The sequence below is a fragment of the Rhipicephalus sanguineus genome, chromosome 7, assembly GCF_013339695.2.
Source record: "Rhipicephalus sanguineus isolate Rsan-2018 chromosome 7, BIME_Rsan_1.4, whole genome shotgun sequence".
Classification (NCBI taxonomy): domain Eukaryota; kingdom Metazoa; phylum Arthropoda; class Arachnida; order Ixodida; family Ixodidae; genus Rhipicephalus; species Rhipicephalus sanguineus.
This window is the reverse complement of record NC_051182.1, coordinates 168,724,082-168,737,581: the sequence shown is the minus strand read 5'-3', so window position 1 is coordinate 168,737,581 and position 13,500 is coordinate 168,724,082. Positions and strand designations below refer to the sequence as shown.

General features: G+C 50.2%; 1 protein-coding gene across 1 annotated transcript in view; it reads left to right on the top strand.

The window, feature by feature from the left end:
- LOC119400535 (uncharacterized) overlaps positions 1 to 13,165 on the top strand; it is a 116,372-nt gene extending 103,207 nt beyond the window's left edge. Inside the window, exons 4-6 of the mRNA XM_049417593.1 lie at positions 3,449 to 3,563; positions 6,761 to 6,864; positions 12,734 to 13,165. Of these exons, the coding sequence (XP_049273550.1) occupies positions 3,449 to 3,563; positions 6,761 to 6,864; positions 12,734 to 13,165 (651 nt within the window). The remainder of the gene's footprint in view (positions 1 to 3,448; positions 3,564 to 6,760; positions 6,865 to 12,733) is intronic.
- Positions 13,166 to 13,500: the final 335 nt, after the last annotated feature.

Here is a 13,500-nt window from a genome sequence, read left to right as displayed (position 1 = left end):
TGTCGAGGCGCGCCAAACATTCCAAATGACCGCGCCCGGCATGCGCGCCGCCAGTGCCAGGTGAAAGGCACAGCAACGCCACCACGCGGCAGGTTAAAATTTCCGTACTTTGAGCTTCACTGCGCGCCACTGCCGCCAGCTCTCCCTCGCCCCACTACCCCTATCTAGTACACTCTAATTGCGATAGCAATTATATGGACAGTCTCGGCTGAATTTTGCCGTCGCCGTCATGCACCATATATGTATAAGTATGTATATATATATAAAAGCCCCAAAGAAAAATAATTCAGAAAAAAATCACAGCATATCCACGGAGTGAATGATGATGAGTGGGCGAAGCTGCGGAGGTTCATCGGTAAACCGTGAATCTTCCGTGAATTCTGCCCAGTACATCATCACCGACGTGAGATCGGGCGCGTTTATACTAAAGGTTCGATGAGTTATGACGACTTGCAGCTCACTTTAATTTTACATGTACGCTGTGAATTTTCATTGTTTAGAAAACCGTTGCTTTAGAAAACATCTGGCGTCTTTCGTTAAGCAGCTGGCGTCTTTTCGTTTTGCTTTAGAAACATCTGGCGTTCTTTCGTTTTGCTTTTACAAAACATCTGGCGTCTTTCGTTGGTTTATTTCATCAATCAACGGCGTTTTGAACAAAATTTTTATTGTTTAATCACGCGCAGGAGAAATCTCACCAGGCACTACCTTGGAGGTAAAGAATGGCTGCTAATGGGAATGAGAGACAGAAGTCGGCTTTTAGCTAACGCTGCGAATTTTTTATTGTTCAACAACGCACAGGAAAAATCTCCCACCGGCACCACCTTGGAGGTCAAAGCGTAAGACTGGTTACGCACTACGACTACTACGACTACGAGGGACGAACGGGTGCCGCCTTAAGGAGCTTCGCCCCTAAAATGCTCCCGAAGCGCGTAATCGAACCAGGGACCTCTTGCTCCGCAGAGAGTGGCGCTAGCCACTACGCCACGAAACGCAGATCCTCCACGTAGGTAACGGCGAGCGTTATATACACACCATTTACCGCTGGAGGACTCAGAGACGGCTGCGCTTATAAGCGTTTCTTCATTACCAGCGAGATGGCGTTAGGCGAACGACGGGCGCATTTAAAAGTCGTCGGCGAGCTCGCTCGCTTCTTCTTATTGCGCAGGGAGAACCTTGGCCTTCCGCTGTCTGCTCGCGTGGTTTTCTGGTGCTGAGGGGAAGAGGGTTGTTTCAAGCTTTCACCGTGGTATCCGCGCTCATGTTACGGAGCGTACGGAAGTCACTCGATCTCAAGGAACGCCGCTAAACGAACAAACAGACGATGAGCGCGAACTATCAAGTGTCACAGCTCGACACTTGAAGCACGCTAGTTTCCTTCGCTGCTTCGGCCGCCTTTGCAACAGGAGCGCTGTTCAAACTGAGAGTATCCATTGGCGAGCCTCACTTCGTGTAGCATTAGTTTCCTGCTATCGCATTCATTGCTTCGCCCTTGCGGCGAAACTGTGACTTTTTTATTAGCTTCCTCTGGTCGACATGAGGCGGCGTCACGTTGCACTGACGTCATGCAGACGTGTTACTCTGAATACTGAAGTTCCATGCTCACTTATAAGCTCTCTGCGCAGAAGGTCTACGACGCTGGCCCGGATTGGTTCGACCACACCCATAGGCGTGCGCAGGGTTCCGCATCATGGGGGGGGGGGGGGGGGGGGGGGCGACGGTTAATCGCAGCGCCCTACTGAGACAGTGTATGGGGCGGACTTCGCACCACCCCTCCTCTTATGTAACTAGTGGGGCGGCCCCATCCCTGCCCCCGTGCGCAAGCCTATGACCACACCCATCAAAACCAAGCAAATTTCGCAGTAAGAGAGCTTCCATGGTTACGATAACCTTGTCACGGTCCAGAACTGCCATGAACACGGGGCCAGTGCGTCCTGCGGGGCGGTCGCAATGCCACGTCAGCTAACCAGAAGGCTAAAAGATCCACACGGATAAGTGAAATACGAGTAACATCGCTCGACAAGCAGACGGATGACGGTGTTTTCCTTTTATGAAAACAGCGCGCCTTAGAACGGCCCTCTCGCGGGCAATTAGATCATGCATTTTCATGGATGATGGTTTGGTCGTGTTGCGGATGCATGTTCTCATTCAAGCGCACACAGGGCGCTGTGCAGGACGTGTAGATCCCGTTCCTGTGTGATACACGTCACGTACATTACGGTCCACTGTTAAAGGGAACACTCCAATGAGCAACTTCCATTTTGCTGGCCCTCTAACAGCAAGTGGACAGGGAAACATTGTTCATGCACTGCACGAGTCTGTCAAAAAGAGGCAGAACTCTCAACCACCAGTGGTTGTATGCAAATCTAAGCCACTATGTTTTTGCAAGAGAGCGATATCCAAAGATGCCCTTTACGCAAGTGTTCCCTTTGTTTTGGCTGGTTTCCATTGCTTTTGTTTAGGTTCCGTCTGCGAAGCATTACTAAAAAAGTTCGGCGGGAAGCGAATGATGCTTTCCAAGGAAGTGATAAGAAGATGCATTCTTTCATCATTCCCTACATGCACAGTGTAGCTCAGTCCTTGAAAAATGTGGCTTCTAGGTATAACTTACCGGTAGAATCCTAGAAAACTCCTAGAAAACTTTCTCATATTTGTACTCGAGTGTCGCCTGCTAAGAGTCCTGATAGCGATAAAGAACACACTTAGAAAACGCGTTTCACGAAATGTTCAACTGGTGTTGCGTACAAAAATCCCCTGATCCGCGGCAAGGTATACAAAGGCCAAACCGGCCGGTGTATTGATGACCGCCGAGCAGAGCACGCCTTGTCTATCAGAAATAGAACAGGATTGCATGTGCCGTAACGCTGTAAAAAATGCACGTGTGAACCATTGCTGGGCGACGCATGCATTTTGCAGAAGAGTAATAGGACAAGGTGGCTCGGGAACTGGCTGAGGCCATGAACATACAGAAATTTGGTGATCGTTGTATACTGCAGCGTTACTTCCGTGACTATTTATCGGAATGAGTATAGCTTTCTGGTTGATAGGATTTGATTAAGTGGTGTACCATGAGATTTTTTTTTATTTATTTGGCCTTGTGCGCGTGCTTGAGGGTTGTGAAGCAGAGCTCTTCGAAGAATAAAATTCAGTTTCGAGCGTGCGCTTGTCCGCGTCCTGTGTACCCCGTCCCTCTCCGCGCATTTGTGCCATTAATGCAACTTGGGCGTTACCAGTTCCCGCACAAGACGAAGCTAACCGTTAACACTACCACAAACGAAAAGATGGTTCGTTAAAATTATTTATGTTCCTTCGTAAATTGAGCTAAAATGAGCGCAGTAAGAAACGCACTGAATTCGGAAGGACTTTCCTTGGATGTGAACTGAGTGCACCGCAAATGACGAAAAAATAGCCAGTGTGCACGCTGAGATGTCGCGCCGTCTGCATCCTACAGGTAGCGCCGCCCCCACCAACCGTCGAGCCGCCCAGCTGCACCACCTCCCTTCCCTTCGCAGCCCCCAAGGCCGAGCTCGAGTGTCAGGATGCGGAGACGCACAGTCATGCAAAAGGTAAGGGCGCGCATCGCCATTTTTTAAAGGGCGGCGAACTAAACACATTGGTTCTACGACGAAGTTAGCGATGCGGCCTAACCACCAGCAACACCTTCCGCCCACGACATAATGGGCAAACGAAGCCACGTGGAAGGAAATGTGTTTTTCTTTGCCTTCCACCTTTTGTGCGTGTGCCATGAGCGCCCTGAAAGCAGTGGAGCTGAACAAAATACCTTGTTGGGCTAGTTGGTTACTAATCTTCAAAATTGGGTAGCGCGAAAACGAACAGCGCAAAGAGTGTTCCTGTCCTCTTTATTTCGCGCTATCCAGTTCTGAAGATGGAAGCAATGTGTTGATGCTGAACAAAAGAGACTCGTGGGCTGGTTCCTTGGTATTCCACATCTGAGGATTAGCCTAAAAAACGGTGTAGTACTACAGAAGCGCATTGTCCTCGGGCATATACCCTGTCCTACTGCGTCGTTCATTTGCGCTAAACCTGAAGGCATGTCGTAGCCAGCAGTGAATGACATGTTGAAGTCGATTCGGCTTGCGGTCAGGTACTGCGTAAACACGAGCATCATAGGCATGATTCGATGTGATGTGTTGAATGGTTTGATGCTAGGCGCTAGGGTGTGCACAGAAACTATCGTCATCATGAAAGGCTTCCCCTGTGTGACGCCTAGCAATGCGTAGCAGTAAAGTAGGAGGAGAGGGAGAAGTGAATAAACAAAATAACATTTCTCCGCGACGCGGTATTCGAACCCGCTAACCCACGTTCCGCAGGGGGAGCGTCGTAACCAGTCGGCTGTCCAGCCACGCTAGCAGGTCAATCATACATTGGAGCCATGTGATTGCGTTGCTATGGGCGAGAGAACTCGAGAAATATGGAGAGAAACGGGGAGAAAGAAAGTGAAAGAAATAGAGAGGTAACGAAAGAGAGAGAAAGCATAGCATAGCCACGTATAGTATAGCATAGCAAGGGGTAGGAAAGGGAAGTGATGGTGAGGAGGAAGGGAACGCCACCAGCGCTGCTGTTCGCTCAGACTTCACACGACTAGTGCGTCGCTGCCCCAATGTTTATTTGTTGATGACTCAAAAGTGGTGACTGCACTTGCTCGATAAGCTTGCGATCTTCACGCACTTGATGAATGCGTGTGCCCCTGGCTCGCCAGGCATATCCCTGCGGGCAGAAGGCAGCCCGAGATGGGGACCGTCACCAGTGTTTTTGCCTGGCCACGGCATCGAGTTGCGCCACTTGAGGCGCGATGCTGGTCGAGGCTTGCGTACTACAGACAATGAAAATTGCGCTGTAGTTGGTGAAAATTCATAACGGGATGATTTCAACGCGTACAGAACAAAGAGGGAAGGAAGTAGACTGACAAGCGCTCCTCATAACTCTGTTGTATTGGTGCAAAGAAAGGACACACATATCTAGGAAACACACATAGCTCTGCTTCGTTCCCTCTCTGTCCGTCGCGCTGAAATCTTCCCGCTACGGTCGTGGCTGTGGCGAGAGGAGATGAGTACGGCTTTTTCCAGATTCTTCTTTTTGTATATTATAGTGGGCGAACAGAGAGCTTATTGGATTGGCCAGCGAAAGACAAAGCTCATCGGCGGGCGCGAGGCAGCGACTGAGGGAATTGGGCTTCCTGTATGCGCCGTTTCGTGTATACATAGCGAGGTTCTATGATGGCACAACCTCATGCTCCGTCCAGCTACGGACTAGCAACAGGAACGCGCCTTGTCTCTGTACAATTTCGCACTCTGTTCCTTCAGTGCACTTTGTTTAGTGAAAGTAGAACCTGGTAGATACGTTGCCGTTTCGCGCGATTTCCCGCTGCGAATGTTCGCGATATTTTTATCGATCGAAACTCCGCAATTAATTGGCATCGAATGAGGTTCTGCATAATCCACCAAGAGGCAGGATAATTCATGCCAATGCGAGCGGAGCTACCAAAAGCGCGAGCTCGACCTTGAGGAAGACGATGACCTGCTGTGGAAGTCTGTGAAACGCACGCTGTATCGCGAGTCTTAAAAAGCCCCTGAGCGACCGACGTTCCCCGTCTTTTCGGCGCTATTCGAGACGTCAGCGGTCTGTTCAAGTGACTTCATGAGAATAAAGGCTCTCCACTGGTCCTTATACGAGGAATATCAGTACTATAGAAACTCGATATAAACGTAGCCCAATTTTGCGAAGGTCCCTATACAACGAAAAAATTTTCCTTCGAACGTGCGCTGTAGTGGCACTGCGAAACGACGTCTCGCCGCCGTATTGAGCACCCCACGTTGATCTTTAAAGGTGCGCTAGGTGAACACAGACGCATCTCGGAACGAAAAAAAATACAGGACGCAGGGTATAGCGAGCGCTCGACGTCGTGTGTCTTGTATTTATTCGCTCGCCGATAGCGCACCTTTGAAGGTGAAGGAACACCCGAGTGACCTGTATAGTTTCATTTTGGCAAGGATGCACGCAACCAATGGACTCAACAATCTGATGGCGGGCGGTGATGGTTTGTTCTCCCTGTCAATGCACCATCTATTCGGCGGTTGCTTTCCGTATTAGACAGGAATTATGCGACCTATGTCGTCGTCTCGCAACTTTCTTGCTCGGCCTGCTCGCACAATGAGCGCACTCATTCTTCCCGTCTTGCATGTTGGCAGTCCCCTTCACGGGAACGTCTGCGTGGCCTACATTGGCCCGATATGGAACGTCCCGGGCTCGCCCTCGCGAACTTTTCACTGGCGCAGTCGTGGGTAGGTGGACAATACAACGCCGCAGCAGCTTTCGCGTGTCTGACAGTTTAACATCTGGAAAAACCTAAAGACCCCTCTCTCAATTTTACGCACTTCTCGATGTAACGAAATAATCGAGCGTGGTCGTTACTTCTTGAGATCGAGTTTCAACTTCAGTCAATTGTGTCTTGCCACGCAGTCGCACGCACGTTTTGCCGTGCCTCTATCGGCAGTTGTGTGCGATCAGCCGAATTTACTTCGTGTGGTGCGTTTTTTGACTGCGCAAGCGCAGGGAACAGCGTGTAGCCGACAAGCGCTAAGTCCTGAGTGACTTCACGCTTAACGCTGACACGTGTTTTTTGAATAAATTCGTGGCGAGGCGGAGATTGCACCTTCAGGCAGGTTCGTGAAAGCAAGAAAAAAAACCACTCACTCGTCTTTGAACTCGCAGTGGCTTAGTGGCCCTTTTCCTCCCTGCGCAGGGGCCCAAAGTCAAGCACGGCAGAGGCAGCGCGAGCGCCGCTCTCGCAGCGGCCGCCTTCCTGCGGCCAAGGCCTCTACGTCGGATGGTGTACGCGAGACGAAGGTGAGTTGGCGCCCAGACGAATGCGCTGCACCTTATCTCGGGGGAGGCGTACACAGCAGAGGCGCACGGAATATAGCGAGTCGATTATATGGAAGCCTGACAGAGGGATCATGAAAGGGAAGAAGGTTTTCCCCTGCATGGCTGAGTTACAACAGGGTCAATACTCGTCGTATACGGAAAAAGAGGCAGGTAGTCGGCCATATTGCGTCTGATTCCAATTCTTGCGAAGCCGACGAAATCAATAGCTTCGCGAAGGCAGCATCTGAGACAAATACGATGCAGCCAACCTTGCTGCCCGAACGAGATGGCGGCTGAGCGGAACGCTTGGAAATCGCCGATGTGGCCGTTTGCCCTCAAGTGGCCGCTTTCTCACGTGCTCAGTATAAGCGACACCCATATTTTTTGTCCATTCGAACGCGAAACAAGTTGAACAAGCAACGAGCTGTTCTTAGGGGCGAAGCTCCTTTCGATGTGGGTCTGTCCCTCCTCTGTAGTATGTAGTAGTAGTAGGTAGCCACCTCTAGTTCTTGGAGTGTTCACTAGATGGCGCTGGCGTAGCCACCTCTAGTTCTCATAAAGATCCCTAGATGGCTAACTGTAGAAACAGTTAGAAACCAACCAGCCCAAATGCGTACCCTAGATGGCGCGGAGGCGCTCGCTGCGTTGCAGATGCGTGCTCTAGTTCCCCCCCCCCCCCTCTCTCGCCTCGCGACTCCGACGATCCGCGTTCGCTGCGTTGCAGACGCGTGTTCTAGTCACCCCCCCCCCCCCCCCGCTCTCTCTCTCTCTTGCCTCGCGAGGCCGAAGCAGGCAGCGTCGGCTAGCGAGTTTCTTGACTGAAAAAAAAACGACTTCTCGCGCTGCACAACCGTTCACTGACCATCCCGTATATGTAGGCGCTGGATTTTGACCTCCAAGGTCAAAATCGAACAATCCGGGTCACCAAAGAGATTTCTCTTTGCTGCGAAATTCGAAGTAAGGATGAGGCATCAGGAGGCACGTAAGCATTGCTTTTTTGGTAGCCGGTTGATATACAGCCGGTGGAGTAGCGCGGCGTGAGGTAGTTGCCGGAACTGTTGTCGATTTTCTGATGGCTGTCACGTGACGTGTCGGTTAGTGCCAGCAACGCGATGTCAGGGGATTGGATTAGATAAAGTTCCACTGCGGCACAATGGGTAAAGAAGCGTTAACGGTGTCAATTAACTTCTCCACACGTACATCTCTTCTTCCCGTTCTTTCATATCCTATCGCTGCGTCTGCCATGCCGGCTAATAATCGCTCACAAGAATATGCCGGCAGTGCACGTGTAGTAATATCGTCCCGGCCACCGAACGGGGCTAGGTGCCGGCAACTGTGCGCGTAGGGATGTACAGCCCGCTGCTGCTAATATATGCGCAGTTTTTTTTTGTTTTTTTTAGCGAAGCTTGAATTAATGGATTTGTGCAGCTGGCGGCGTTCGCTAAAACGTTCCTCACGCACAGCTGGCGAGCACCAAAAATAAAAACTAGGGCAGCTTCGAACTAATGGTGCCAAGCCTGAAGGAAGTGCGGAGCTGGGCAGCCTTCGTTGTTTCTCTTCGCTATTCTCTTTCTTTCCTCCTCTCTTTACGACGGCCCGGGCCCCTAAAGTGCTCCGCGCAATGCAGCCGAGGGTCCTGAGAACGCACGGAGATAGTGCAGCACGATAAAATAAAAAAAGGGGGGGGGGGTCCTTTTCCCAACGAAGCCTAGCTGAAGCGGCAGTGCTCTCGCTTTGCACTTTCCTAGATTGCGAGAGGGGCTGACATGTGCTTAGCCGTAAAGAGCCTCACTTCTTGGACGCTCGCTCGTAGCTCTTTGGGGGGAACCGAACAGGTGTTGGGCCATGGGCCAAAAAATTTCTTACACAGCGGGTTGTGCTGAACGTCAAAGGAAAGGGGGTTGTATGCGTTGGTACGAGGTTAGGGAGTGGTCACACACACCCTTCGCATCTTGCAAGTACGTTGTCTTTGAAGACAAAAAGAAAACACAGTTTTGTACTCGTTCTAGCGCTGCCTTTGCATCATTATAAGACGCTTAGCCGTGTCCCCTCATGGCAGACAAATTAACGCCTTTTTCTTCTTTCTCATGCATATATATCATTATAAACCCCAAACCAATTTTTAGGGGCGAAGCTCCTTAAGGCGGCACCCGTTCGTCCCTCGTAGTCGTAGTCGTCGTAGTCGTAGTGCGTAACCAGTCTTACGCTTTGAACTCCAAGGTGGTGCCGGTGGGAGATTTTTCCTGTGCGTTGTTGAACAATAAAAAATTCGCAGCGTGCGCGTTAACTAAAAGCCGAATTCTTCTGTCTCTCATTCCCCATTAGCAGCCATTGGCATGTTCCAGTAGGAAACGTTAGTAGAAGTAGAAGTGTAAGTGTTAGCTAAAAGCCGACTTCTTCTGTCTCTCATTCCCATTAGCAGCCATTGTTTACCTCCAAGGTAGTGCCTGGTGAGATTTCTCCTGTGCGTGATTAAACCATAAAAAATTTGTTCAAAACACCGTTGATTGATGAAATAAACCAACGAAAGACGCCAGATGTTTTGTAAAAGCAAAATGAAAGAACGCCAGATGTTTCTAAAGCAAAACGAAAAGACGCCAGCTGCTTAACGAAAGACGCCAGACGTTTTCTAAAGCAATGGTTTTCTAAACAATGAAAATTCACAGCGTACATGTAAAATTAAAGTGAGCTGCAAGTCGTCATAACTCATCGAACCTTTAGTATAAACGCGCCCGATCTCACGTCGGTGATGATGTACTGGGCAGAATTCACGGAAGATTCACGGTTTACCGATGAACCTCCCCAGCTTCGCCCACTCATCATCATTCACTCCGTGGATATGCTGTGATTTTTTTCACCTATATGTTAGAATGCAAAGAAAAGCAGATAAACGCTAGGCACGACCACGCCATGCTTCGCTTGCCCCCATTAGTGTAAGGGCTCCCGGAATTTTTTTTTATTTTTCTTTTAATTAGCGGGCACACATGCACCTGCCTGTGGTGCGTTGCAATACAGGGAACATAAGATCATCTCTAGTCGTAGTGTTAATGGCTCATCGCAGCGGGTGCCGAGTGGTCAAGGCGTCCGCCTCCAGTGCGGGAGGTTCTTCTGGGTTCGATCCCCGGTAATGGGGAGAGAAGGCAGCCGGGCCTGGCGCTCGGTGTTGTGGGTACTCTTTCACGAGATCTCCTCTCCGCTCTTCTCTCACCGCTCCTTCCTCCTCCCCCAAACGACGCTGAGCCGTGCTCCCTAATAAGTTGCAGAGATATGTCTATCAACCCACTGCTGCTGTAGTACTTTAGGTGTCATATTGCTTATGGTCCGCAATCCAGTATAAACCGACTAGCCCAGAACACACGCTGCTGTCAGCGCTTGAATCAGGGTTGCCGTTGGGTGCCTTTGAAAAGTAGCCAGAAGTCGGGCTAAAAGTAGCTAAAGTAGCCATATCATTTAACTTTATTGCCAGATTTGTAGCCAAATTGAGCAGGAGTGGCATTATGAGTAGTTTTTATTATTGAACAATAAATGATACCATCTTGGTCTTCAAGCCATAAATAAGTTGCAAATAAAAGAACAAACTAAAGTAAGTTCAGTGCGCCATGCATATAGTTTATGTAGAATAGATAAATTAAGAGTCCTTGCCAGACGCAGAGTAATTTTGGAACATTTCAGTCAACAAGTCAATACGAACAATAAACGTCGGAGCAGTTTTTAGTTGAAGCTGCAGATGAAATCTGATTAGTAGCGGTTACATAATACCAGTCCAGCTTCAGATAGTCAAATCTGGTTAAGATGAGCAGTCCAGCTTTCTTTTGTTGCGGATCTCTGTTTTTGTCAAGTTCACACGACAACATTCGCTGCGCATCAGAACTAGAAACTTGCGCGCGTAGCATCAGCATAAATGGAGGGCAGCGTGAGCTATTTACACGTTTGCCAACATACATCTTCACCTGTCGACTTCGTATTGCAGGCGCGCTGTGCGTTGCGCTGCGGTTCTTCGATGCACACCACACTGCTGGCTGGGGGGAGGGCGCGCGCGCATCGGCTGATACGACAGAACAGCTTGAAAATAGTGCGTTTTACCTGCAAATAATATGAAAAGGATGGTTGACCCCTCCGTCATAGGAATCGGAATAACACGAAAGTAAAGCGTGCCCTTACAGAAGTAACTGAATGTTTACTGTACATTGATATAAGAGAGTTTGCACAATGCATATTGATTCTGGCAACTATAGCACCGTTTAACGTGGATACACCCACTTTGATGATTGGTCGGACATCTCCATCCCGACGACTAACGTCCATGTTAACAGATTAAACAAACACTTATGGTAGCTGTAATAGTTAACGGCGAAAGCGCAATCGGAGAACGAGGTGTGATAGCCAGAAGAGCGTTGCATATTGGACGCAGAAATTGGTCGCCATCCCGGGGCATGCTAAATTGTGATTGATGACCACGGCCTGACTAGAGGGAAACGCAAAGCGCGTCGTGCCGCCCCGGTAGCCCGGCCGCAATTTTTCTCGGGGCGAGCGCGTGAGCGGGGAACGCGGTGTTACAGCCAGGTGAGACAGGCGCGCGTCGCAGACCTATTTTTGGTTTGGATTAGCGTGATGCTCTGAGCGAGGCCGACGCTTTTACGACGCTTGGGCTATCGCCACCTCGCGGTGTGTTAAGGCATTGACAAAATTGAGCTTCTATTGAAAACGCACCGAATGGGACAGACGTGTAACGCGTTGCAGGTGCTAATCGCGGAGCGCTTGTGTCGTTTCTTTCTTTGTGGTGCGTCTTTGCGTTTGCGCTCTAAGTGTACTTCTAGGATAATCGCGGAGGCCACAGTATTGACGAATTACTTTACCGCTCCCAGAGGGCAACACCACCCCGCCGACCGTGAGAGTGGTAGATATAAAAGGCGCGTTTGTAAAGCCTCTAGAGTCTGACCGTGGCACAGTGGACAGCGTGCCCGGCATCTGTTGTTGCGGACCGAGCGGTCGTAGGTTCTGTGCCCATTGGCGGAACTTTTTGTAGCGTTAGCTACACTTGCCTAGCCGGAGCCGATTTCGCGTGGATCCTCATGAGCCGTGCTGCGCATGCGCGAGGATCAGTGATGTCACACAGCTGGCTCATCGGAGCCAGCATCTCACGCGCTCTCCGCCACCACCGCGCGCGGCTCGCCGCTTCTGGTCTGCGCGTTCGGGAGGAGTGGCGTCGTAGCCGCGGCAGACACACTAGCGCCGGCGCGCGCGCAGCTATTCGCCTTTGCTGTGCAGTCACCGTCTGACACTGCGCTGGAGCAGCTTGATAGCGCCTCTGACTGGCGTTTGCAGGTGGGTAACGTCATGGAGAAGGAGAGCGCAAATGCTGCTCAACGGCGCAGGAGAGCCGAGAAGCTTATCTCATCGGATCCCGACGTAGTTGCCTGGCAATTAGCGCTTCAGCGTACGAAGAATGAACGGAAGAGGGCTAATAATCCTAGACAATCTGGAAAGCTAAGAATAATCAGCTGAACCTTTTCTAACGCTACGTATATCCTGGCATAGCCGAGCTAAGCCACTGCAAGTTTTTTTCTTTGCCATCTGATCGTGTAAATTTTTTCGACGTCATTTCCGTGAAGGAAATACGTCACTGAAGTCTTGGTGGACCCCTGCAAAAAACACTTTCGTGTTAAAAATGGCTACGTAATGCGCCAAAAGGGAAATTAGGAGTAGCCAGAATGTAGTCATGGCGCCAACCTGAAATATTTGACGCCCGACGGGGTCGTACTGTAGGCAATTTGGCGCAAAGAAGCCGCCAACGGCAACCCTGGCTTGAATGTGCATCTAACTGCCCGCCTTGTCGGGGACGTTTGTGTAGGTGCGAGCGAGAACGCCGGGCGGGACCACTCTGAACCTGACCTATACTGTCGGGGTCTGTTTCACCGTGGTCTGCTGTCCGCCGGATCAACACCCCATCCGGAGAGTTGTACGCACTGAAGAGATCGACAGTTACCGACGCAAGCATCAACGAGCTAGGCATGCTCAAGCGTCTCCAGCATCCAAACGTCGTCGTGCTGCATTTTTACTTCCACTCAGACACAACCCGCAGCATACCTACCATCAACCTCGTCATGGAGCTGATGGACCGCACCCTGCGAGAGGAGATGACAAAAGTCAGCAGACGGGGCATGACGTTCCCCGTTTTCTACACCCGAGTCTACTTCTATCAGGTATCACGATTAGGCTATTGGTGGCAGTGGCGCTTTTGGTGATGACGTGGCTGATGACGATGTCAACTAATTGTGACTGAGGCCTACGTAATTGGGGGGGGGGGGAGGGGGGCAACTTTGGAGCATCAAATTTTTACGCATTTCACGGGTGTCACGCCTGGTGAGATTCTACGCTTATTTAATACGTTAACGCGTTTTTCATCGTGCTGTTTCCATCATGTAAATAATTGTAGGAGGGTAGCGAATTGGGTGAGTCGGAAAATGCTCATGATGGTTAGCGCAAACGAAACACGGACGAAAAGAAGAAAGAACGACGACACAAGCGCTATCTAACAACTGAATGTTTATTGGAAAAATCACAAATATATATCACTAAGAAAGAGAAAACAACAAACCCGCACATGAGCCAAAGATA